The sequence below is a fragment of the Tachyglossus aculeatus genome, chromosome 13 (genome assembly GCF_015852505.1).
Source record: "Tachyglossus aculeatus isolate mTacAcu1 chromosome 13, mTacAcu1.pri, whole genome shotgun sequence".
Lineage (NCBI taxonomy): Eukaryota > Metazoa > Chordata > Mammalia > Monotremata > Tachyglossidae > Tachyglossus > Tachyglossus aculeatus.
Window position 1 is genome coordinate 7836409 of NC_052078.1, and position 24426 is coordinate 7860834.

General features: G+C 40.8%; 1 protein-coding gene across 1 annotated transcript in view; it reads right to left on the minus strand.

The window, feature by feature from the left end:
* Positions 1-428: 428 nt before the first annotated feature.
* Positions 429-24426, minus strand: part of LMBR1 (limb development membrane protein 1) — a 121835-nt gene continuing 97837 nt past the window's right edge. The window contains exons 10-17 of the mRNA XM_038755662.1: positions 22673-22753; positions 21486-21562; positions 21217-21294; positions 14358-14431; positions 14018-14108; positions 12632-12698; positions 4283-4444; positions 429-4027 (exon numbers count right to left, since the gene is read on the minus strand). Coding sequence (XP_038611590.1) covers positions 3942-4027; positions 4283-4444; positions 12632-12698; positions 14018-14108; positions 14358-14431; positions 21217-21294; positions 21486-21562; positions 22673-22753 — 716 coding nt within the window. The 3' untranslated portion in view covers positions 429-3941. The remainder of the gene's footprint in view (positions 4028-4282; positions 4445-12631; positions 12699-14017; positions 14109-14357; positions 14432-21216; positions 21295-21485; positions 21563-22672; positions 22754-24426) is intronic.

Genomic DNA, 24426 nt, shown 5'->3' on the forward strand with positions numbered 1-24426 from the left:
CAAGTGGGACAACCTGATCACCTTGTATCCTCTCGAGCGCTTAGAACAGTGCTTTGCATGTAGTAAGTGCTTAACAAATGCCATTATTATTATTATTATTATTATGCTGTTGGGGGTATTTACAACCCCAGCCCAACCACAAAATTCACCAACTCACAATTTGCTACAAATGGATTTTTTTTTTGGTTATTTTTCTGGAAAGGAAATGCTGGGGCTGTGTGGGAAGGTCAGAGGTATTCATTCCATTCCATCTCTGTACTAAAAGGAGGCGATTACTTACTTCACCTGATCAGCGAGCAGATGTTTTCCTCGATGCCACTCAAACACCATCTCAGACTGCCACCTGCTAAACATTTGACCGTGGGGTGAATTAAGATTATTTAAAAAGATTTATTTTTAAACACATGAATACGGCTAAACATGTGACATAGCTTTTTGTAAAACTCTTTAATTCCTATGACATTTAAAAACAGTTACACTTAAAGGACCTCAGAAAAAAAAACTGGACCAAGAGAAAAACATCACATTACAATCTGTAAACAAAGATAGTTTACCAGTGAATCCAAAAATGATTTCTAAACATCACGCCAGTGTCATTTCAAAAATTTAAAAAGTCAATACTGCAGAGATGTGCTCACATTAAAAAAAAAAAAAGTCCTATTACAACAATTCCGCCAATGTGCAATAAAATACTGTGCTAAGAACAACGAGCCACAAGCCAACAAAGAGGATTTTAAACATTCATTTTTGGTCATATCTATGGTACATGGTTAGTGAGGCAACAAAGAAGTACCTCCGCACACTGCTCTTCCAACACATGAAGATGATGCTGGTAACACCAGAGTCAGCTCTGGGAACCTTTAAATGTGCAGGACCTCTCGATTAAGAACACAAAGACCTCTACTAGGGAGAAATCACTCAACAGAGCAGTTTGAGAACATTTCAGAAGTGCTGTGAAACAGAAAAAAAAATTGTACCCACAGCCAAATAAATTATTGACTTCGGGGTTGCTAAGTGAATGTGCAACACGACAGCAGTGTGAGACTAAGCAGAAGAGGGAGCAAACGCTTTAAGCGGTTTAAAAACTCTTATAAAAAGTATTTCAGAACCAACTGATAATCAGTGCCTCCTCTGAAGTGACCTGAACTTTGTCTCCCCATCTTAAAATTGCCAGTCCAAGATAAACTCCAAAGCCCGGTCCAACATCTGGAACTGCAAATCCAACACCCCTTTTTACAGGGGAGTAAATGGAAATCTCCATGCAGTCGCTTGTGTGCATGTACATCCAGTCAATAACCGAAGGCATTTCCCAAAACGAGTAGAACTGGTAGTATGTGGATCTCTGCAGTCTGGCCCAGCCACCCCAACTATCCCACGGGACAAACTCATTACATGTCTACCCAGCTGTGAAAAGTACCATTACTGACCGGTCCAGAAGCCTTGCGTGCACATCTCTCACGGCCTCAGGACGAAGAGGCTCCAGAAAGCCTCCCATGGGAGCTCGTTCATCTAAAGCAAATGGCTCGGTTGAAAGGAGATTTTTTTTTTTTTAGAAAGTGCAGTGGCACTCCAATATAGAAACCTTTCCCCAAATTCATGCCATGAGTGGTATTTTCACCACCTCTGTCACGTGCCAGAGCTTCCCACTATTTTGGGGAGCAGCGCACTGCCTGCCGAAAGCGACAGGCTGGTTCCTGGATTGGCCTCCACCGCAGCCCTCCGGGCCCTCGTGGGCCCCTCCTCACTTTTAGCAGTAACAAAGACCACAGTCAGTATGTCTTCCCATACCAACCTTTTGTTTTAATGAAACCTCTTTTTCCCCTCTGCAGACCTAAATTTGGCTTTCTATGCTTTACTGCTGCTTTCCGAGGGCCCAACGAAAGGAGACCGCTATGAAAAGTCAACAAACACACCAGTGCTTTGCAGACCCCACGCACATGGAAGCCTCCTCCACTGGTGGGCTCAGAGTTCAGTGCAATTAGTGTACGCCCAATCCCCTGTCCTTTTCCTTTACCGACTTCCCTTCTCTGCCTGAGTTTCAGTGTTGCCCGTCCAAGTGTGATCCCAAGACCCCCAGGCAGGATCCAATGTTTTCTACAGTGCAGAGCACTTCCCTAGTGCTCGAATGGAAAACAAGCATGAGATGAGAAAGCAGAGGCAAGGGGCTACCTTTTATTCACTTCCTGTGTATTTGCTCTTCCACTCTAGCTCAATTCCAGGATCATTAGCTGCTTCAGAAAACCACTTTTACAAGCCTGAAGGATGGTTTTGTGTTTTTACTGCACCCACATTGCATGCAGAACAGATCAAGGCTGAAGCCCACCTGATAGGTGACGTGGCTCAGGTACACTAGATGGGAAATGCAGACTCTCCTGGAGAAAAGTCATTTCTCATCCTCAGGTTCCAAGTGAACACAAAGTTCTCAGCATTCCAGTTTCCAGAAATAGAAATTCACGAAGAAACTTTAAATTCAGCAATTTGTGAAAAACAAACTTTTAGTAATCTAGTCTGAACACAGACAATCTTAGTCCCATACACATTGTGCATGTGTGTATATAGAAATTGCATATATGTGAATCGTGGGCAAATCTGTGTCCACATTTTCTGTTTTACCACCAGAGTATTTCAGCTGGCTGGCCCCGCGAACGGAAACGTTAAATCAGATTTTAGTATTTTTCATCTAATGGAGCTGCTGAACCAGGAAAACCATCTAACAGGTAGTGCAATATTTCTGAAGAAAGAAAAAACCCCACAAAGATTAGATCACGTTGCCCTGCAGAAATAGTCCGCTCCGGAAAATGCTGACACATTGATTTTGATGCCAAACTGGTAGCTGGAAGCTTGGCATTTCAGTTAGTCTCTCCGGGACTAAGGCAGGGCTGAAGGGCTTAGTGAAACAAGAAGCGGCTTGCACCACTGAGCTTTAATATTCTCAACAGTTGTCATCGGGACTTAAAAGCATGGGGAAATGATTTACTTCATATAAAGAAAACACTTAAGAAAACTGTATGCACTTGCAGCCTATAAGGCGAAGACTAATTTACCAGTGTGATTCCACACTGGCACTGACACTACAGAAAAAAGGGGGATCTGGAGACATGCGCATCTGGCAGGGCAACTGATTGACTGCCCAATGCCTCCTACCCTAGCTTATTGGAAAGCATGACTTTGACGACGCGAGGGGGGAAGAGAAGGACCTCTATGGCTTTCTACAAAGCCCGCTGGGCTCAGATGCAAGAAGGAAGTTAATATTTATTTCTTGGCTCCCTGACTACTGATTAACAGTCTCCTCTTTCAGAGTTGGCTGAAAATGAGCTTCCATCCCTTACTACTAAACCTTCCAGAAATGAGACATTCTGTTTCCAGAGAACCCTCTGGCAGCCCAACCACTGCACTGTTACCGAACCCAACTTTTCAATAAGAGTAAATCTGAATCTATGACAAGGACTCAGCCTCTTGACTGCTTTTTGTAAGAGCTTTTTCTCGGGTGGCCAAGAATCTGGCCTTTCCTGCCTTCCTGAGTCTCCGGGACCCCAACTGTTAATGTTTCACCCTTCCGGTCGCATTTCTTTTGGACTCCAAATAAATCCCTAGAAAATTCCAAAGCTTTTCTCGAGCACTGTTTTCATAAGAGGCAAGAAAGCTTTTAAGGTGTTAACCAGGGTTATATCTATTGACTTAAGAAAATCTGTCCACAGAAGAGACTCCGGGCTTCACAGAGACCCAATGTCTAAAGGGGCAGATCAAAAAGTCCAGTGGGAAAAGAGGGATCTGATGTAGTCAGGTTCTCGGAAGTAGAGGGTGAGGAACGGCGCTTACCACCTTGGGCCCCACAGTAGGAACCAAAATCAACGCAGAAATATTCTGATGAAAGCGACGGGAATGTCATGAGGTTGGAGTTTTCAGTTTTTGTAACTGCAATCGACTACTGATCGGGTATTTCACAGTGTTTTCTGATGGCCGTTTGCTGATGGCTTCGTGGCCTCAGAGTGTCTTGCATTGTACGATCGTTGAAGTTTATCTAGACCTAAAGACGGGAGGGGATAATGGTAAAAAGAAAAAAAAAGTTATTTTAAACACTCTCTGAGGCCACATGAGAATGTGAATCACCATCATTTCCTGAGCAACATACGAGTGGTAGCAATAATTAGCAATCAAAATGGATTCAATAAAAATCATCGGGGACCAAGGATATGGGGAGGCTTCAAACTAATTAAAAGTTAAAAAAAAATCACAAATTACCAAGAGAAATTAAAATAAATTACTCGGACCCCAGAATTACCTATTGCCTTGAAAAGTTCTTCTCTGACGGCAGAAGTGAACTTTCTGACCAGGCACAGCGTTGTCACAATAGCAAACAGCAAATTGTAGGACAAGACGATGTAGAAGTTTCCCAGCCAGTTAAACCTTCCAAAGTCTCCAAGGAGATCAAATCTAGTAATTCCTGTTAAAGAGAAGGGAAGGCCTTTTAATATGATTTTGGACCATTGCCCATGGCCTGGCAGCTCTATGTTGGAGGGTTTACTGAGCAGTATTATTTTCGCCATTTCTTCTTTTGAGATTACGTCAGATGATTTTAGCCCAGCGATGTTCACACACAAGGGTCGACCAACTCCATATTCCCAAGTGCCCTCCTTACATGCTGGAGTTTGTGTTCCCTCTCGGAGTAATTACTGGGAGTAATTATAAGACACCTCACCCTTCAGGGTGCCCCTTAAGGAATGTATTCATTAGAGCACATCAGTGCCCATGATAGGGGGAAGTTTCCTAGATCTAGGCACTCAAAGTCAACTGATTCAGCCTGCGGCAGAATGCCTCTCTGATGAATCACTAGGCCTCCTTGCTTTAGGGGCTCCCACAGGTTCTTCTCCTCCTCCCTTCACCTCCAGAAGCAGAAGCAAGGTCCTAGCAACTCCCACGTGCCTCAGTGGGCTGAGTCTAGGCAGGAGGCAGTACCCTCACTAGATTCACTGGCTCCATCCAGAAGAGGAAGAGCAGAAGCTGTTGTCCCAGGCATGGAGCCCCCCGAGTCTTGCCACCCAACCCATGGGAGAAGAGCATTTAGCAAGTGCAGGCAGGCTCTAGGCCAGAACACAAGGCAGAGCACTGGATCCTGGAAACCGGTTTTGAGCACATTCTTTCATTCGTATTTACTGAGTGCTTACTGTGTGCAGAGCACTGGACTAAGTGCTTGGAAAGTACAATCAGGTACCACTTTGGGTACTCAGCCTGGAAGATCCATCTGAAGTTTTGAGAACCAAGACCAATGTTGTTGCCCGCCAACTAAGCCAGACAAAGTTTAAAAGGGACAGTGGGGCAAAATCCCATTTCAGGATCCTTGCTGCAACAATCAGTGGGGCTAAACTGAAAGAGCCCCTCAATTGGGAAATAGCTAGGCTTTAGCCTATGTCTTCCAGCAATAGCTCCATACAGCTTAATGCAGAACTCGATGCAAAAACTTGCATCCCAGATTTGGTATTTCTAAGCGGCAACATCTCAAAGGCCCTAAAAAAACAAATTAGTATCAAAAATATTGTACTGAGCATCTGCACACAGTAAGCACTCAACAAATATGACCGATCCGATTCCAGAGTAGTATAGGAAGTGCTCGAGAAAATGAGAAAACACAATCCCGGCAAGTTAAACTCATCCAATGAGGGCAGTCTGTCATTTAAGGAGAAATCTGAAGATAATGTCAGATTTGTTTTGTTACTGACTGACTACTGGGAACAGTCTAGTGTACCCTAGAAAGCACACTGATTTTTCCCCACGTTCCAACTTAAAATGGTTTGTGCTACATCCCAAGAACAAAACATGCCCCTCTATTCATACCTGTGAGAAAGAGCTAGTACACAGAGCAGAACTTTTATTTTCAAAAAGAGCTGTCTACCCCACCCATGATACAAGCAACAATAGAAAGCATGTTCCCCGGCCCACCTGAGTCAACTTCAACTTTCAGCAAGCACATTCATGTTTCTGATCTAGTCAGTGATATTTGGCATTTTGACAATTTTACTATCTTCACAACACCAAAATGGCCATTAGAAATAGGACTACCAACAGATTACATTTGTCAGGATATTAGAAACCACAGCCAAAATCCTGAAACGAATCCCTCCTCACGATATGCCGTTACAAGCTTTTCTTTTCAAATTGCTCTAATTTCTAGCCATTTCCTTCAAACTACTTTTCTGAGAACCCAGAAACTGCTCAGGTGAAACTGGGGCATGAGTGCATCCTTCTGCTACACTGCATCTACCAGGTGGAAGTGTATCTATGACTAAATTATTGATTATATTCTGGATCCGTCCTTTGGTTTACAGAAAAGGAAGAAACTCTAACACCTGACACTAAACCACATGTTTTTGAGAGAACAATTTAGGAAACTGCTCCGATTGAATGTATTTTGGCCCACTGCCAATCATTTCATTCATTCAAAAACAATTCACCCCAAATCTAAGGGGTAAGGATTTTACTTTGCAAGAGAAGATAGGGAAGGTCAGAGAATTACTTTTTTTTGAAGCATTTATCTTCTTTCACCCTTTACAATCCTGCCTACTGAAGTATAAGCATAAAGAATTACAACACCTGTTTTATAGTAAAGATGCATTCATGTAGCCTCCAGCTGTTTGAAAGGTCACAGAATCAAAATATCTGCTTCTATAAACTATGAATTACACTTAATTTGAAAGGCTTTGTTTGCTACTGATCCTTTTCCCTGAGCTTTCTTAATAAAAAGGGAACTCTCCGCTCCATGTGTGCCCATAGCCAGATGTAGGTTAACAGGGATAATATTAATCCCCTTGGGTGTAGAACTGGTTTCCTTACTCAGACTTCATGATAGCTAGTGCGATAACAAACGAGCTTTAACCAGAGAGGCCAGGATGGAGGCATCAAGGATGTGGACCTGCGAGGTGGTTGAAAAGATGGAGATGAAAAGGGAGCGGGGTCCCGGGAAACGTCGCAGAAGCAACAGCATCAGAATTTAGGGACACGGTTGAAAGTGGGAGGTAAAAAGAGAGAAGAGAGTCAAAGACGAAATTAAGTTTCAGGGTTTTGGGGGTAGGAAGTGTTGTCGACAGTGCTGGCAAAGTTAGGAAGATGTTAATCTTTGTGGGGGAAAGAGGAAGTGACCTTGGGCAAGTCACTTAACTTCTCTGGGTCTCAGTAAAATGGGGATTAAGAGTGTGAGCACCAGGTGGGACAGGGACTGTGTCCAACCTGGTTACCTTGTATCTACCCCAGGGTCTAAAATAGTGATTAGCACATAGTAAGCGCTTAATAAGTACCACTATTATTATTACAATACTGGATGTAAAATTATTGAGAGGTCAGAGCTGAGGTAGATTTGGAAGTTCTCCACGAAGAGGAGGGATGAGCTCCCTGAGAGAATGAGCGAAGAGCAAGAGGCACAGAAAGCCTGAAACACAGACAGTCTTGTGGACCCCCACAGTTAGGGGAAGAAGAATGAGCACATGTGATTGAGAGGGCACGATCAGAGAAGTAGAAAGAAAAGCCTGGAGGGTACTGTGTTAGGAAAACCACGTCCAGGTTTCTTGAAAGAAGAAGAAGCGGTCACTAGTTTCAAAGGCAACTAGTGCCACCTTATTAGCTCCTTGAAGGCAGGGATGTCAACTTACTCTATTGTACTCTCCCATGCCCTTAATTCAGCGCTATGTACACAGTATGTGGTCCATAGATATGAATGATGGACTGAAAAGGTCAAGGAAGAGTCAGACAGAATTGAGCCTATCATTCTTAGCCAGAAAGTCACTGGAGAGAGTGAAGGAGGGGAAACCCAAATTGTGGGGTTTGACGGGAGGGAGATGGTAGAGAGGAATGAATTAAGTCAGTTCAAGGAATCTGGACAGCCAGAGAGATGAGGTGATAGCTGGAGGGTTTCCTGGGGTAAAGGAATGGTGTTTTTTTTTTAAGTTTAGGGAGGCCCTGAACTTGCTTGGAGGGTGGGGGAAGGAGCCAAATAACAGTGCAAATTGCAAGAAGCAGTGAGAAGGGTGGAAGCAAGTGTTTTTAAGATGTGAGAGGGGGGCGAGGAAAGAGTAAGCAGAGAAGACCTTCACTTGGGATGACAGCTGGGAAGGCAGGGGGGCTGGGGGGGAAGCAGGATGGGACTTGCAGGTGGCCCTACTGCAGGAGCCAATTCCATGGTAGTGAGTGACTGGAAACTAACAATGGAATAGGTACTTGCAAAAATCTGTTAAATCATTCCCTTTGCATGTGTTAAAGAAAAAAAAAAAATCAATACTGCCCCATGTAGAACTGCCTGCATGGGGTTCTAGGGTTCCATGAAAAAATGTATACTAATGTAAAGTGGCTAATGCCTAGTTTTACATGAGTAGGGCAGAAAAAGATCCTCTGAGTCCTGGTGAACTACAAGCTGAATATGAGCTTCATGGACATGATTTAGAATCAGGGAAATGTAGTCCCCTACACTCAACCTTGGTCACACCCTTACTGGAGCGCTGTATCACATTTTGGTTCTCAACATTTAAAGAGAAGGCAGAGTCTGAGCTTAAAAAAAAAAAAGCTTACCATTCAGATGGTTTTCTGAAGTCCCCACCAGCTCTTGGATTCTATGATCCATCTGAAACGGTTTTCAAATGAAAACCCAGATATTTCTGAATATCCCATATCTGTACTGTAGACAGATTAGAATAATTTTGATTGTGAAGCACACCCCTAGAATCGTGGGTACAGTTCTCTTAGGAGAAAGATTTCTGTATTCAGAAACCAGGGCAATTTCAGGAAATAAAGGTAAGTAGTTACTGGCATTAGCAGAACTGTCTCTGATTCCAAGTACTTTCCTTTCTTCAAAATACATAGCTAGAAATTTTTGCCTTACAACTACAAAGCTAAGCAATTATATGTACAAAAATTTACAATTCAAACGTTCATCTCCAGACTGAACTATAAAAATATTAAAACCACCAGCCTTATACTTTCTAGAACTTCATTTGACATGAATGCATGTAAAAGAAGCCAATGGATAGATTGTGAGAGAAATGTATTTTTAAAAAACAGTTCGGTGTTGGCTAAGCCTGAATTTTTGAACATTTGTAAGTAATCTTTTCTCCTAAAGAGATTCTTAATTTATATTTTTTTAAACTTTTGTTGGGGCTCCATTCCTTCCTGTTTTACTTCTCTGATTTAACAGAACACTGGTGAGGCAAAGGGTACGAAAAAGACTTAGTGGGACATTTAAGAAAACTCACAAAAAGCCCTCTCCTAAAAAGACTGGTTTTAAACAGACTCCCCTCATAAAGGAAACAAAAGGGAATAATCCACTTTATCTCCTGCAAGAAGATGACAGACTATACCCACTGGATCAGAAATAGGCAGGGAGAGCGTTAAAACAAATTTAAAGCAGCATTTCAAAGGGTTAGTACTACAATTTTGTTTTCTACTTTATACAACATTTAAAGAAATTGTATTGGTCCCAAGGCATCATGGAAGAGGCCAGATAAGGCAGAAGAATCAATAACTATTGTTCAAAAATTAATGGAAGAGGAGGTGATGAAAATGCCACCTACAAAGTCTGGTTGTTGAATTTCATGTTACAGTTTGGGAATCTTTCTTCTCTTTGATTGAAGGAGATTTCATTTAAAAGATAATGTGGAAAATGTTAATCCACTAGCTGTTTCCTGATGAAGCCAAAACGCAGTTCATGAGAGAGCTTAACACATGGTTTCCAAAGGAATTCATTGTTGCTAAGAAAACCTCAATTTATAACATCTTGAGCATTCGAAAAGTTGAGTATCTGGAGATAAAATGCCTGGAAATTACATTTCAAAGCTTTGATTTTATTCCCACATGAACCCACCATTCTCAATGCCTACTCTGAAAGCCAATTAAACTAAAGAGAAACTAAGTTTGGAGTTCTGTAGATTCCCTGGAATCACAGTTTCCGACCCCTAGAAAAATCGTTATGTGCAAAATGGATAAAACTGAAAGCAAGGAGTGTCTGCTTTCAACTATTTTGGCTGACATTTTTAAAAAACTGAGATGTAAATGGGCCAGAGGATCCTAACTACTATAGGACTACCTTATTATACCTTAGTGGTTAAAATATCGCTCATCTCGACCCCCTCATTGGTATGCAATGTGCAAATGATTTCGTTGCACATTTCCAATCCAATGAGTGGCTGAACTTTACTGAAGAGGCTGAATTTCAGGCATTAGAGACCCACAATGGAATGAAATCATCCTGAAGAGAAACGAGTGTTTACTTTCTATTTACTCTTTGGTGAGAAACAGCTTACCAATTTTAACATAAAAATGGGCCCTGCTGTAACATGTATCTTAAAACTGCAGCAATAATGAGGCTAGATAATGCCACCTGATGATTACTTGGGAATACTCTTGGAGAGTGTAACTACTGGCATATTTTTAAACAAAACAAAAAACTTCTCATTTTAAAAGCTAAAAACAAGAGTCAGGTTAAATATTTTGCTATCCAAAAATGCAAGCATCTTTCAAATTCTAATTAGGATACATCCAACAAAACTGTTTAGAGGAAAGGGGAAAAGATGAGTGAAGAAAAGGGTGGATTTACAACTTAAGGTATTTTCCTGATGATTTACTCATTTTTCCTACCATGAAAACATAAAAACAAGGGTAGATTTGATTCTAAGTAAAGGGATGCTGTTAGTTGGGTCACAGAGATAAGAGATGTTTCCCAAAAGGCTAGGATTTATGAAGAAGTAATGGGGAAAAAAGCTCAATAATGCTGCCACAAGAAGATAAACACCTTTTACATTTTGTGCCTACATATTCCCCAAGTTTCTAAAGACACTTCAGCACAAAAATGATGACAAAATTCCTAGTTATATACCACAGCATCCACACAATTCCGTACATTTCCTCTTCTGAAATTCAAAGACTTGATTCCAAAGGGTTAATGGGAATTACTTGATAACTTTCTCCAGTTTGCCTTTCCCATAATACCAAAATCCAGCTTTTTCTTTTAGTCTAGAAACTTGCTTTTTTTAATACTGTGAAAAGCCTCTATGAATCTGTTTAACGTATTTATTTCTTTTCATCTATTCAGTGCCATTGGGCATAACATGAAATGCAATGCATGTTGATATTTTGCTAAGCACCACATGACTCACTGTACTCTAATGCACTCCATTAATCCTGTTTGGACAGCTGTGTCTGTGCATTTGTTAGCTGCATTTTAATTGTTCCATCTTTCTTTTTTCCTTTGGTTTTATTCTTTTATTTATCTCTATGGCAAACTATTCAGGAATCTCATTTGTTGGTCTTCAAAAAGTGAGTTTTGCTATTAATTTGTTTCCTTTGTATCAACAACTGCACACAGCATGTACACTTTCTTTCATGGAACCACTGTAGGTTATTACCAACTGTTAATCTTAAATTACAGTGCATAGTAAATGAGTCTTCAAATGCTACGCTGGGAGAGTGGCTTAAATACCATAAAAGTTGTGGGGAGTCAAAATACAAATGGAAAAATTCGGTTTTAAATCAGGTGATTGCTAAACTGTATATACTGTGCATTTTAGAGAAAAGTAACCCATCATAAGCAAATGTCAACACAATAAAGCCTCTATGTAAAGCAAAATTTACAGAAACAGAGACACTAAAGTATCATAGCATTTAGAGAGACCTTTGCTTCATTTATACATTTTAATTCATTACAATTAAATGAGATTCTTTTAATTGTGAAAAAACTATGAAGAAGATACTGTTTTGGTCTGCCTTGCACATTCCTCTTAGGACTCTTGCAACAGTGAAAACTAAAGTAACTTAGCACGACCAGCAATTGTTTTATGATAAATTCTCCTGGATATTGTAGAGAAGGCATTTCCAAGTAGATCTGACAATTTGTCAATTTGACAATTGACATTACCTAAAGTTTAAGCCCGGAGGAAACCAATATACTTACCTATATGGAAATCTCACTCTGAAATAACATTCAGTTAAGTGTTAAGGAGGATACAAACGACGTATTACTTTACAAAAGATAAGTGGACTAAATGAACACTTGTTCAAATACAATATGCACCAAATAGGAGAGACCACTGAAAGTCTTCCCGTATACATAGATTACAATCCACCAACGATATAAAAGGGAGTTTAAAGCATAACTGTTAGTCACAATTCACGTCTCCAAATTTCACAATTTTACTGGCTTTTAAAGTCTTTTCTATTGGCACTACTTAAATTGGTTAAGGGACATGCTCGTTTTCATGATTTCCAAATAAGAAGTATTTTATTCCCACTAACAAAGACAATACATCCTTAAATCTGGGCTTCTTCACTTGAAAACATAGGAGTGAAATTGGCCAGAGTGAAAATTGTCATGTAACTCATTATGAAAATGACATATGCACACATTCACTTTGCTACAATAGATGGAATTCACAAAATATTTAATCTTGCTGTTACTCCTCTGGCTCGGGCCAGGTAATGGTGTAGAGCAGGAAAACAGAAAAATATGAAGGTCACAAGGGGAAAACGTGCATTTCAGAAAGGGACCCATAATCCCCAAAAACAAAGGTTTTCAAATAATGGCCTCAGGCCAATTGGTTAAGTCAAACTATTTCAACCACGCCATGATTTTCAAACTGAAATTTGGAAATTAACCTACCCAATGTCCTGGACATCACAGGCAGTGCAGAGCTCAGGACTAAGATTGACACACAATTTCCAATTATCTGTTTCAAGAAAGAACAATAAAACCTGATATCTGAACAATAAAGTAATGACAAAAATAACTCAGCCACAGTTCTTGCACGTTACAATCTGTAACCCAAATTTACTAAAGCATTTTTGGTTATATTTTTCTGACTTCACTTGCAGACCTCCAAAAGCGTTATCAACTTAAGAACTTATCTTAATGGCACTAAAGGTTGAATATAGAATTTTGAAAGCCAGTAAAGAGCTATTTAACTGATTTTACATATAGTTGGAAGTTCTAAAAGACATTTACCTGGAAGTGTCAAAAAACGCAGTCAGAATAAATTCAAAGATCTCCATTATTTTAAGAGCAATTTAAATTTTGGAAATAAATTATTTATCGCAATACGATTAGTTTGAGATGGGCACCAGGTTGAAGCAAAAAGCCCACGCTTTCAAAATAAATGCATATTCCTATATCCCAACTTACTGCCTAATTTCCTCAGATAATTCAAATTATTACACTTTACCCCAATTTGCTTAACAATTGCTACAAATTACGAGATACCAGAAACACTAAATGATCTAAACTGAATCACTTTAATGATAGCATTTAACTTACAAAGTTACCTTGAAAAATTTTTAGTATATTACTGCCCAATGGATTCTGTTACCATCCCTACTTCCAGGAAGTCTTGGCAGAATAAAAGCAAAATAGAAGAATTTTCTCCACTTAATAATCACCTTGAAAGTAACTATGCATATGCTTAAACCCCAAACCCAGACCCATTTTTATTACTCCCATAGGCAGCCTGTGGGAAAATTTTATAATCATGTATCTGTCTGAGTCCCTGCATGAGATAACAACATTTGTTATATAAAGCCAATGTCAAATTGTAGAAAGTCAAATTTGCCCCAGACTGCAAAATGTTATTGAATAGAGTTCCTCGGTCTTATTTTAATTATTCAAATTTGAAATACTTGGTCTGGGCTACTTGTAGCAACCAAGTTCTTCAGATTTCAAACAAGCTCCCTGAAGTACAGTTAGCACAATCAAAGTTACTCATTAGCAATACGTTTTCTTTGGAGGGAAAAAAAGTCCTTTCACTAGCTTTTCTATAGCTAGTTAACAAGCCCTGCTATTCCAGGCGTTTTACAACTGAATGGATGCCATCCAAACTAAACAGGGCACATCCTTTTTCCCACTCATTCAGCATTTTGAAAATCTTCCCGTTTGTGTTTACGCAGCTTACAAACAAACACCGATCACCCTGCAAGTGAGCCATTCCGGGTAAGAACGAAATAAAACCATCAGTTTGCCTTGGGTGGCCCGCTGCCACCTAAGACTTTACCTTACCTTTGTCATAGTTGTGTCATCCTTCCTGGGAGTGAAGCTTCCAAAAAAACGGAGGCTATAGAAGCCGACGACAGAGGACACCATTAGATAGCTGTGAGAATCAAGGAAAAAGAGACCCTCCAAAGGAATGCAAGTTACACTTATGTTCTCAGCAGTCTCCAAAAAAGTCTTAAGAACCAAAGGAACAACAAAAAAACACTTCGAGTGCTTGAGACGGACTGACCTGGCCCTTTTTCTTTCTTTTTCTTTCTTAGAAAGTGTCTTAGTAAACTACCAGTGCCCCAGAAAACCATACAGAATACTTGTTAACAGACAGAATTCTTGGTAATAGAAAGGATACAAAATCAAAATGATTTCAAGTGCAGCTCCCACAAAACCAAAAGTGGAGAGGGAGGCATTTCCTATTCCAGGCCCCTACAAGGAGAAAAACAAAACACCTTTCAGCATTCAGGCCTACAGGTATTCAGTTTCCTAATTTTGATCAGGGCGATAAACATGTAGTCCACTGAAGTTAGGAATGCTCAGCCCTTTACAAGAACTTCTAGGTTTTCAAATGTAAATTGATGGCGGGCCCATTTTGGTTTTGTTGGCTTCCTTAATGTTCTTAACCACTGCTTATAATGATGACTTCTTGTATGGAGAATCTAAAGCCCAGTCAGGAGCTCTTTCTTTTTTTTTTTTTTTTTTAAAAAAAAAGGCCAGACATTGCTAACAGCAGATGCAGTATCCTAGGAAAGGATGATCTTTTCCTGGTTTAGCATTATGGTTATGGAGGTGACAGCAGACATGGACTCATCTTTTTGGCCCCCCTGCCACACACACACACAAATAAAATCACCCCATCTTCAAATATGGCCCTCAATCCTTCTTCTGCCTTATCAATCAATGGTATTTATTGAGCACTTATCGTGTGCAGAGATTGAACTACGCACTTGGGAAAGCACAATATAATAAAGTTAGTAGACACGATCCCAGTCCTCAAGGAGCTTACAGCCTAGAGGAGGAGACAGACGTTAAAATAAATTACAGATAGGGAAATAGCAGAGTGTAAGGATATGTACCTAAGTGCTGTCTATATGTTTGTACCTATTTACTACTCTATTTATTTATTTATTTTACTTGTACATATCTATTCTATTTATTTTATTTTGTTAATATGTTTGGTTTTGTTCTCTGTCTCCCCCTTCTAGACTGTGAGCCCACTGTTGGGTAGGGACTGTCTCTATATGTTGCCAACTTGTACTTCCTAAGTGCTTAGTACAGTGCTCTGCACACAGTAAGCGCTCAATAAATACGATTGATTGATTGATTGATTGCTGTGAGGCTGAGGGTGCGGTGAATATCAGATATTTATGGGGCACAGGTCCAAGTGCACAGGTGACAGAGGGGAGGGTGGGTGGTGGAAATGAGGGCATTCAGGGAAGGCCTCTTGGAGGAGATGTGATTTGAAAGAAGTAGCATGGCCCAGTGGAAAAAGCATGGTCCTGGGAGGCAGAGGACCTGAGTTCTAACCCCAGCTCAGCCACTTCTCTGCTGTGTGGCCTTGGGCAGGTCACAACTTCTCTGTGCCTCAGGGATGAAGACTGAACAGGAACTGGGTCAAATTCGATTCTCTTGCATCTACCCCAGCACTTGGTATAGTGCCTGGTACACAGTGAACACTAAATAAATACCACAAAAAGGGAGGGCTTCACAAGGAAACTAGGCTTATAAAATAAAGGGGAGCCTGTTGCTGCTCCTGAGGGACCCTGAAAAAAGAAAACTAGATGTAAAACTAACCCCCAAAAAACAGAATAGCCTTGGAGGATAGTGGACAAAGAATGCCATTTTAAAATGTCCATGACCCCAAAGTTGAATGGATTGGGCTCTATGCATATTCTTCTAACTTGTGCTCACTAACACAAACCCAAAGACAATAGGGAAAGCTATACTATTTCCGCTTCCACCCCTGGATGGGGCAATTTGCTCTCCCCAGAGGAGTCCTTGGAACCTCAACACATCAGGTTAAAAAATTTAGTATCCATATCATCATCATCATCAATCATATTTATTGAGCGCTTACTATGTGCAGAGCACTGTACTAAGCGCTTGGGAAGTACAAATTGGCAACATATAGAGACAGTCCCTACCCAACAGTGGGCTCACAGTCTAAAAGGGGGAGACAGAGAACAAAACCAAACATACTAACAAAATAAAATAAATAGAATAGATATGTACAAATAAAATAAATAGAGTAATAAATATGTACAAACATATATACAGGTGCCGTGGGGAAGGGAAGGAGGTAAGATGGGGGGATGGAGAGGGGGACAAGGGGGAGAGGAAGGAAAGGGCTCAGTCTGGGAAGGCTTCCTGGAGGAGGTGAGCTCTCAGCAGGGCCTTGAAGGGAGGAAGAGAGCTAGTTTGGCGGATGGCGGAACATATGATCCATATGTTCACCCTGGGTATTTTAGAAAGCAACACTAGGGCTGAGATCTGTAGGGTAAAAGGTAACTTTTGAAGAGAACTGACCCAAAGCAGTGCAAGGTAAGCCCAGCATTAAGCAACAGCCTCATGTTGGGAATGAAACAACCAGTCAAGGACCATCTTTTTGGAGCCAAGCTCCACAAGTCCCACCTCCAGGGTTTGGAGCATTTGATGGCTCGGCCTTTTCCCTTCCCTACCCATTGTGCCACTCTGCTGCTACCATGAGTGGCAAACAACAGAAACCCAGAGTCCAGGCAGTGGGGCAATGGGGTGAGGAAGGAAGTGTAGCGGCATTAATATCTCAAGGCAACAGCTGGCATATGCCAAGGCAAATTAATAATAATAATAATAATAATGTTGGCATTTGTTAAGCACTTACTATGTGCACAGCACTGTTCTAAGCGCTGGGGGGGGGGATACAAAGTGATCAGGTTGGCCCCTGTGGGGTTCACAGTCTTCATCCCCATTTTACAGATGAGGTAACTGAGGCTCAGAGAAGTGAAGTGACTTGCCCAAGGTCACACAGCAGACATGTGGTGGAGCCGGGATTCGAACCCATGACCTCTGACTCCAAAGTTACAAGGACTGGATAAAGATCCCATCTTATAAGACTGATATTTCAGACATCTTGCATCCAGTGCATTTTAGCCTTTCACTAGAAGTCTCCAAAGCACCAGAACATAGTGACATCCAGAAGGTTTGGTAACCAGTCAGAATTTTGTAAAACACCAAGAATAGGTTCTATGGATATTTTCCAAGCTGACATTGGATTTTCACTAGGCAGGCGTGTGTGTACTTGCGAATATCTATGAACACATTTCTAGAGAAATGTGTACTAAGCGCTTAGTACAGTGCTCTGCACACAGTAAGCGCTCAATAAATACGATTGATGATGATGATAGAGAAGACCAAAAAGGCACACAGACATTCTTTTTCTTCAGTAGAAATAAAGTTATGGTTGAACGCACAAGAGAAGCACATGTACAACGGATGATCCAAGGGTAAGCCCAGTGTGGACAGGGATTGTCTCTCCTGCTGAATTGTACTTTCCAAACACTTAGTACAGTGCTCTGCACACAATAAGTGCTCAATAAATACGACTGAATGAATGATGTGCTCACACATAAAAAAAGTTCTCCATCAATAAAAACGGTAAAACTGGGGAACCAGTTCTGATTTCCTCTGAAAGTTGGAATGGGAAACTTTTTTTTTAACAAAATGAATTTTACATGGAAAAGAACTGAAGAGCAGTGCTATTATTATTCCTGATGAAAACGTAACTTAAAAGTAACAAGTTTTCACAGCCCTGACATTTAATGTAGTAATTTTTATTAAAGCCGTTCACTCTAATGATCTAGGGGAAAAAATGTGATTTCTGATTTTCACTAAAAGGAGGTCTCTGTTTAAAACTAAACACCTACAGTTGAACTACAGGAGAATCTGGGGACAGCAATTGAAAACAGGGACAATAGCAAGCTAGAATCACAGACAGCTTGGTCTGATTAACTTTTATCTACCCCAGTGCTTAGAACAGTGCTCGGCACATACTAAGCACTCAACAAGTACCATTATTAGTAGTAGTAGTATTGTAAGCATTTTGTGGTATTGACACTGTCTACTTGTTTTGTTGTCTTTTTCCCCCTTCTAGACTGTGAGCCCATTGTTGGGTAGAGAATATCTCTATATGTTGCCAAATTGTACTTTCCAAGCGCTTAGTACAGTGCTCTGCACACAGTAAGCGCTCAGTAGAAGCAGCGTGGCTCAGTGGAAAGAGCACGGGCTTTGGAGTCAGAGGTCATGGGTTTGAGTCCCGGCTCTGCCATATGTCTGCTGTGTGACCTTGGGCAAGTCACTTCACTTCTCGGAGCCTCAGTTACCTCATCTGTAAAATGGGGATGATGACTGTAAGCCCCACGGGGGACAACCTGGTCACCTTGTATCCCCCCCCCAGCGCTTAGAACAGTGCCTTGCACATAGTAAAGAAGTAAAGAGAAGTAAAGTAAAGAGAAGCAGCATGGCTCAGTGGAAAGAGCCCGGGCTTTGGAGTCAGAGGTCGTGGGTTCGAATTCCGGCTCCGCCACAAGTCTGCTGTGTGACCTTGGGCAAATCACTTAACTTCTCTGAGCCTCAGTTCCCTCAACTGTAAAAACGGGGATTAAGACTGTGAGCCCCACATGGGACAACTTGATCACCCTGTATCCCCCCCCCAGCGCTTAGAACAGTGCTTTGCACATAGTAAGCGCTTAACAAATGCCATCATTATTATTATTATTATTATTAATAAATATGACAATGAATGGCCACTCCAGTTGACCACACAGTGGTAGACCTATGGTTGTGAGCCTTTATATTCATGACAAGAAGCAACATCTGCACTCACAAGGCTGCGGGTTTTGTATAGAAAAGGCAGGTTGTGAATGCAGATTTTTAAGCGCTTAGTACAGTGCTTTGCACACAGTAAGCGCTCAATAAATACGATCGATTGAATGAATGAATTATATTCATTCTGCATATTCAGTCCATTCTGCTGAAATCTGAACTTTTGTAAACACACAGAAACCTGTATTTGCATCCAAGCAGAGTCATGGGAATGCCCTCCCTCTGCCCAACCGCCAAGCTAGCTCTCTTCCTCCCTTCAAGGCCCTACTGAGAGCTCACCTCCTCCAGGAGGCCTTCCCAGACTGAGCCCCTACCTTCCTCTCCCCCTCGTCCCCCTCTCCACCCCCCCATCTTACCTCCTTCCCTTCCCCACAGCACCTGCATATATGTATATATGTTTGTACATATTTGTTACTCTATTTATTTATTTATTTTACTTGTACATAGCTATTCCATTTATTTTATTTTGTTAGTATGTTTGGTTTTGTTCTCTGTCTACCCCTTTTAGACCGTGAGCCCACTGTTGGGTAGGGACTGTCTCTATATGTTGCCAACTTGTACTTCCCAAGCGCTTAGTACAGTGCTCTACACACAGTAAGCGCTCAATAAATACGATTGATGATGATGATGATGGGATCAGCAACCCACAGTGTGCATACCAGGGGAAGGTGAAGGTCACCCTACCCAACCTGTCAGCCCCCACCCCACTGCCCCGAAGTCACTACCACCATACCTGAAGTCCATTGCACCCTCTCGCCTCTGCCTGTTTCTGCTTATGTGGCAGCAGCAGTGGGGGCTTCAATGAGCTGCTGCCAGTCCAGAACACTCTCCAGCCATTTCTATGCTCTCACATAACGACCCTCAACTGGCCCAAAATTAAAAATGCTTCTGATCTGACATCTATGACTCTGTTACATATTTATTACTGAACAACAACAAAAAATAGCACTTACTGAGCACCTGGGTGCAGAGCACTATATGAAGCACTTTAGGAGAAAACACAAAACTTGATATCAAGGAGTTTACAATCAATCAATCAATCAATTGTATTTATTGAGCACTTACTGTGTGCAGAGCACTGTACTAAGTGCTTGGGAAGTACAAGTTGGCAATATATAGAGACAGTCCCTACCCAACAGTGGGCTCACAGTCTAAAAGAGTGGGCTCACTGTCTAAAAGTCTAACAGAGGAGACAGAAACCTAAAAAACCTAAATAAAATGAAGACAGGGTGGTAACTGAGTACCTATAAGATACGTTCACAGGTGCTCTGGGGTGGGAAGGGGCTGCCTGAAGTAGTCCAGTGGGGAAATTTGAAATTCATCAGGCAGCTCTGATCATCTGTGATCTCAGAAGGGCCCTAAAGATGGGGAAAACTGTGGACTGCCACTTATGAAGAGGGAGAGAGTGATTGCGATCAATGGTGAGAGAGATGAGAACGAGGCACAGTGAGCAGTTTACTGTGAAAGGGGCAAAGACTGTGAACTGAGGTGTAGTGGAGGAAGCAAATGGAAAGAGGAAGGAGAAAGCTGGGTGAATGCCTTGAAGTCAATGGTCAGGAGTTTCTGCTGGATGAAGACAGGAATGGGTTTTCACTGGAGGTTTACGAGGAGTGGAGGAAAGTGTACAATGACCTAGGGGAAAAAAGCAATCTGAACATTTGGGTGAAGTAAGGAATGGAGAAGGGAGAGGCTGGAAACAGAGAGATCAATATGGAAGCTGATGAGGGAAAAATAAGAATATTAAGCATTTACTACTTTTATGTGGAATGTGGGCTCAAATTATAGACTACTTTATTGACTCCAAGGTTAAAAAGACACTCCCATGAAAACAGGAAAAATGTCACACTCTCAGAAGAAATTTCCATTTTCTCCCAACAACTGTACATTCCTATCCAGTTCCATAAAATGAAGGACTCTAAACTAGCTTGGAGCATAATGTCTCTCTTTGAGATAAATATTTGGATCTTCTGCGAATGCACTGCAATTGTTTAATAAACCATTCCTATGGTTCCATTTTATAAAATAAGTGTTTCCTTGAAAAACGAGACGGCTGTCAAATTGAGTCATGCCAAGATAAATTCAGATCCAACCTCCAAAAGTAAATCCAAATACCTGAATTAAAATGGTGCCTGACATTCCACTTACAAAAGACAGAAAGGCAAGGAGTTAGCAATCTTAAATCCTGACTGCAAAGACTTAACTGCTACTGCACACAGAGAATTATTAAAGCCCCACACATCAGGTGTGATGGAAATGACTGAAAGCAAAACCTTTTCATTTTACCGTTCAAAAACATCCAGGGATATGTGTGAGGACCTTGGGGGGAAAAAAGCATGTTTAAAGTTTTACTTTACCCTTGATCCTTTTGGCATTGCAGTCTCATCAATCAGCAGACAAAGAATGTTGCAAGCGACCAAGAGGACAGAGATGGCCTGGGAAGGAGAAGCATCCGTGAATAGGTTTAGCTCAAATCAACCCAGTCAGGCTGCGGGAGACCTGTTGCCCCACATTTTCCAACACGGTCACACTGTAGTTGCAAGTGAATGTTGAAATGCTCAAAAGGAGACTGGTCTATTCCCTCCTTTTTTCTTCTCCCGTTCCTCCAATACTGAGAAGTACTTACTGTTTCAATAAGGAGCAGAATCATGACAGCAGGATACACCAAATTCCTCTCCCATGCTGAAGCCTTTTTCCGTCTTTCTATCAGAGGAAAAGAGGAAAATCAAACTTCAGTTTCATCTTTTCACTGTCCATGGAAAAATAACCTCTTTAGTCATCTTATAGCTGGGACCCAAAGGTCGGAAAAACCAGAGAGCTTCAGCATCATTTCTTCCTTAAATGATCTGATCTTCTAGTAAAACTAAACCAGGGGACTTATGGAGGTGCCCTTTTAAATAAAGAACTGAGTCTGGAAAGACCACTTGGAGAACATAAGATTTTAGGAGAGTTTGGAAGGTAGGGAGAGTGGTGAACTTTTGGATATGAAAAGGGAGGGAGCTCCAGGCTGAAGGGACATGGGGCTTGCTTTTAGACTGTGAGCCCATTGTTGGGTAGGGACTGTCTCTATATGTTGCCAACTTGTACTTCCCAAGCGCTTAGTACAGTGCTCTGCACACAGTAAGCGCTCAATAAATACGATTGATTGATTGATTGATTGAATGAATGCTTCCCTTGCTGGCTCAGAGCCAGATTGGAGCTGGGAAGCCTGGACAACCAATAACTGACAGCTGGGAACTGGCACACAGGCCATAGTTTGCCCACCTCGTGAAGATGAAAAATCATGTTCCCTTTATAAGTGACAACTCTGGATACTGGGTTACTGTTAATAGCAAAAGTATATGGTTAAACGCATATGTAAGGGCCATGCAAAAAATGGTGGACCCTTCCAATTGTAAAATATTTTTCAAATATGTTCTTTATTTAAAAAAGCTGAAACAATGGTTATTCCAGCCCGAAAGGGTTAATTAGCTTCTTCAAATGATCAGGCTAAGTTATCAATCAATTAATCATATTTATTGAGCGCTTACTGTGCGCACAGCACTGTACTAAGCGCTTGGGAAGTACAAGTTGGCAACATATAGAGACAGTCCCTACCCAACAGTGGGCTCAGTCTAGAAGTTATACCTGTCTTTTATCGATCCTCCAAAAACTATGATAACTCAAGACTTAAGTCAAGGTGAAACACTTAAATGTTCATTAAAAATGACCACTCTAGCACTTTCTTTGAGTTTTATCAAACTAGCAATAATAAAGAGAAGTCTGGAATGCATTTCCGTATCAGGAGAGACTAACCGAGCAAAAGATACAAACCTAGTTTTGATTTCATTGCCTTCACATTGCCAAGTTCCTGTTCCAGCTCTGTGGTGCTATACTCCACTGAAGAAGATACACCTAAATTAAAAATAGAGCTATTTTAGAAGTGCAGACATCCTTATGAGAAGACTACAGTATAAATCTGAGCGGCCTTTTCATTTCATTAAGAAATGGCATTGGAAATCTGAGGGCTCATGTGAAATACTGCCATCTCAAGTCACAGTAAGTTTTGTTGACCTTTGTCAGTGAAGAAAAAGCTCTATATTCATCTCTGAAATTTAACCTGCCCTTTTCTTAATACAGGGCCTTCCAACAGAAGGTGATCTACAGATGCAGTTGATTCCTGGCAAATTCCTAATCTGCATTTAGTAGTTTATTGGTATCAGGCTGGCTTAACATAGGTCTGAAACTACTGCTCCATTATTTTCTATACAACCACGTAAACACCTCATTTATCACTACACTGGTTCACTGTGTACTGCGGAATGTCACAAGGACAGAGTGACACTGGGCATGGAACAAAATTAAGATGCAAACATTCCTTGTCTGAGGTGCTCTTAATCCAAAATATGAATTTTTAAGCACCTTTCCTCGTAACAAAACCTGACAAAACAACTATCCCAACTCATAAAAATATACCAGAATGAAATGATGAAATTTGGAAATGTTTATTTCTTTATACTGACAAATAAAGACTCTTACCCCACTACAAAAATCATGAATAGAAGCGACGACAAGACAGGACTGTGCAAAGAAGCTTCAATTTACCAAAACAAAATTAAGGAAAGCACTTAAAAGACTATTCAAGTTTTAAATTCCCAACAAAATAAAATAATGGAAATTACAAAGATACCATCTTTAAGGCACTAATTTATTTCCAAACTCTTGATCTGGTTTTTAAATAATTTAAATATCTGCTCTAACATACTGCCTTCTTCTGGAATGAATGTTCCTGGAAAACTACCAACTCTTTCCCATTGCTATATATAATTTTATTTTTATCCAAAGCAATAGCCATCCTTCAATTTGGTGCATCACTTCCAAAGCTAAAAATACAGCTAGCTGGACATTTGTTAAAAATGGCACGGTAGGAAGGGGGAACCATTCTAGAAAGTCACGACCTACTGCAAACCAGTAAGGAAGACTTCAAACCAGGCTAAACTACATAAAAAGATGAGCAAAATAATATATTGAAGATCCACATCATAATTACTTTATTTCAAACATGCATCTAAAAGGTTCAATGTCAGCATTGTCTAGCCAATAAGTCAAATTGGTAGACAAAACCTGTTTCAACTAGTCATGAAAAATTAGAAGGGATTCTCCGAGAAAACCACAAAGCAGCTCATTTAAGGTCAATTTAACGGTATTATTCTGTTTTTCTTCCAGCCCCGACATAAGATTTCAGTACCTCAAAGGAAACTGTAAGAGTATCTATTTGCATTCCCCCTAGGTGATTGGCAGTTCAACACCAATTAGTTCAAAATTACACTGTTACTAGCGTGCAATAAAAACAACACCTTTCATCTTTCTTACACAGGTAAGAATACCTTTAGAGCCAATAACTTTGATCAAGTAAGTATTTTTGATCCTGCCCCACCCGTCTCCCTGAATTCAGGAAAACTAATAGCTAAGGGCAACTTCTTTTCCCTTTTAATATAAAAAGTCCCAGCTTTACGCTCCTGCTGAGGGACTGATGTGGGTACTAAAGCACTACAGCTTCCAAGACAATATAATTTTCCGAAAATCAG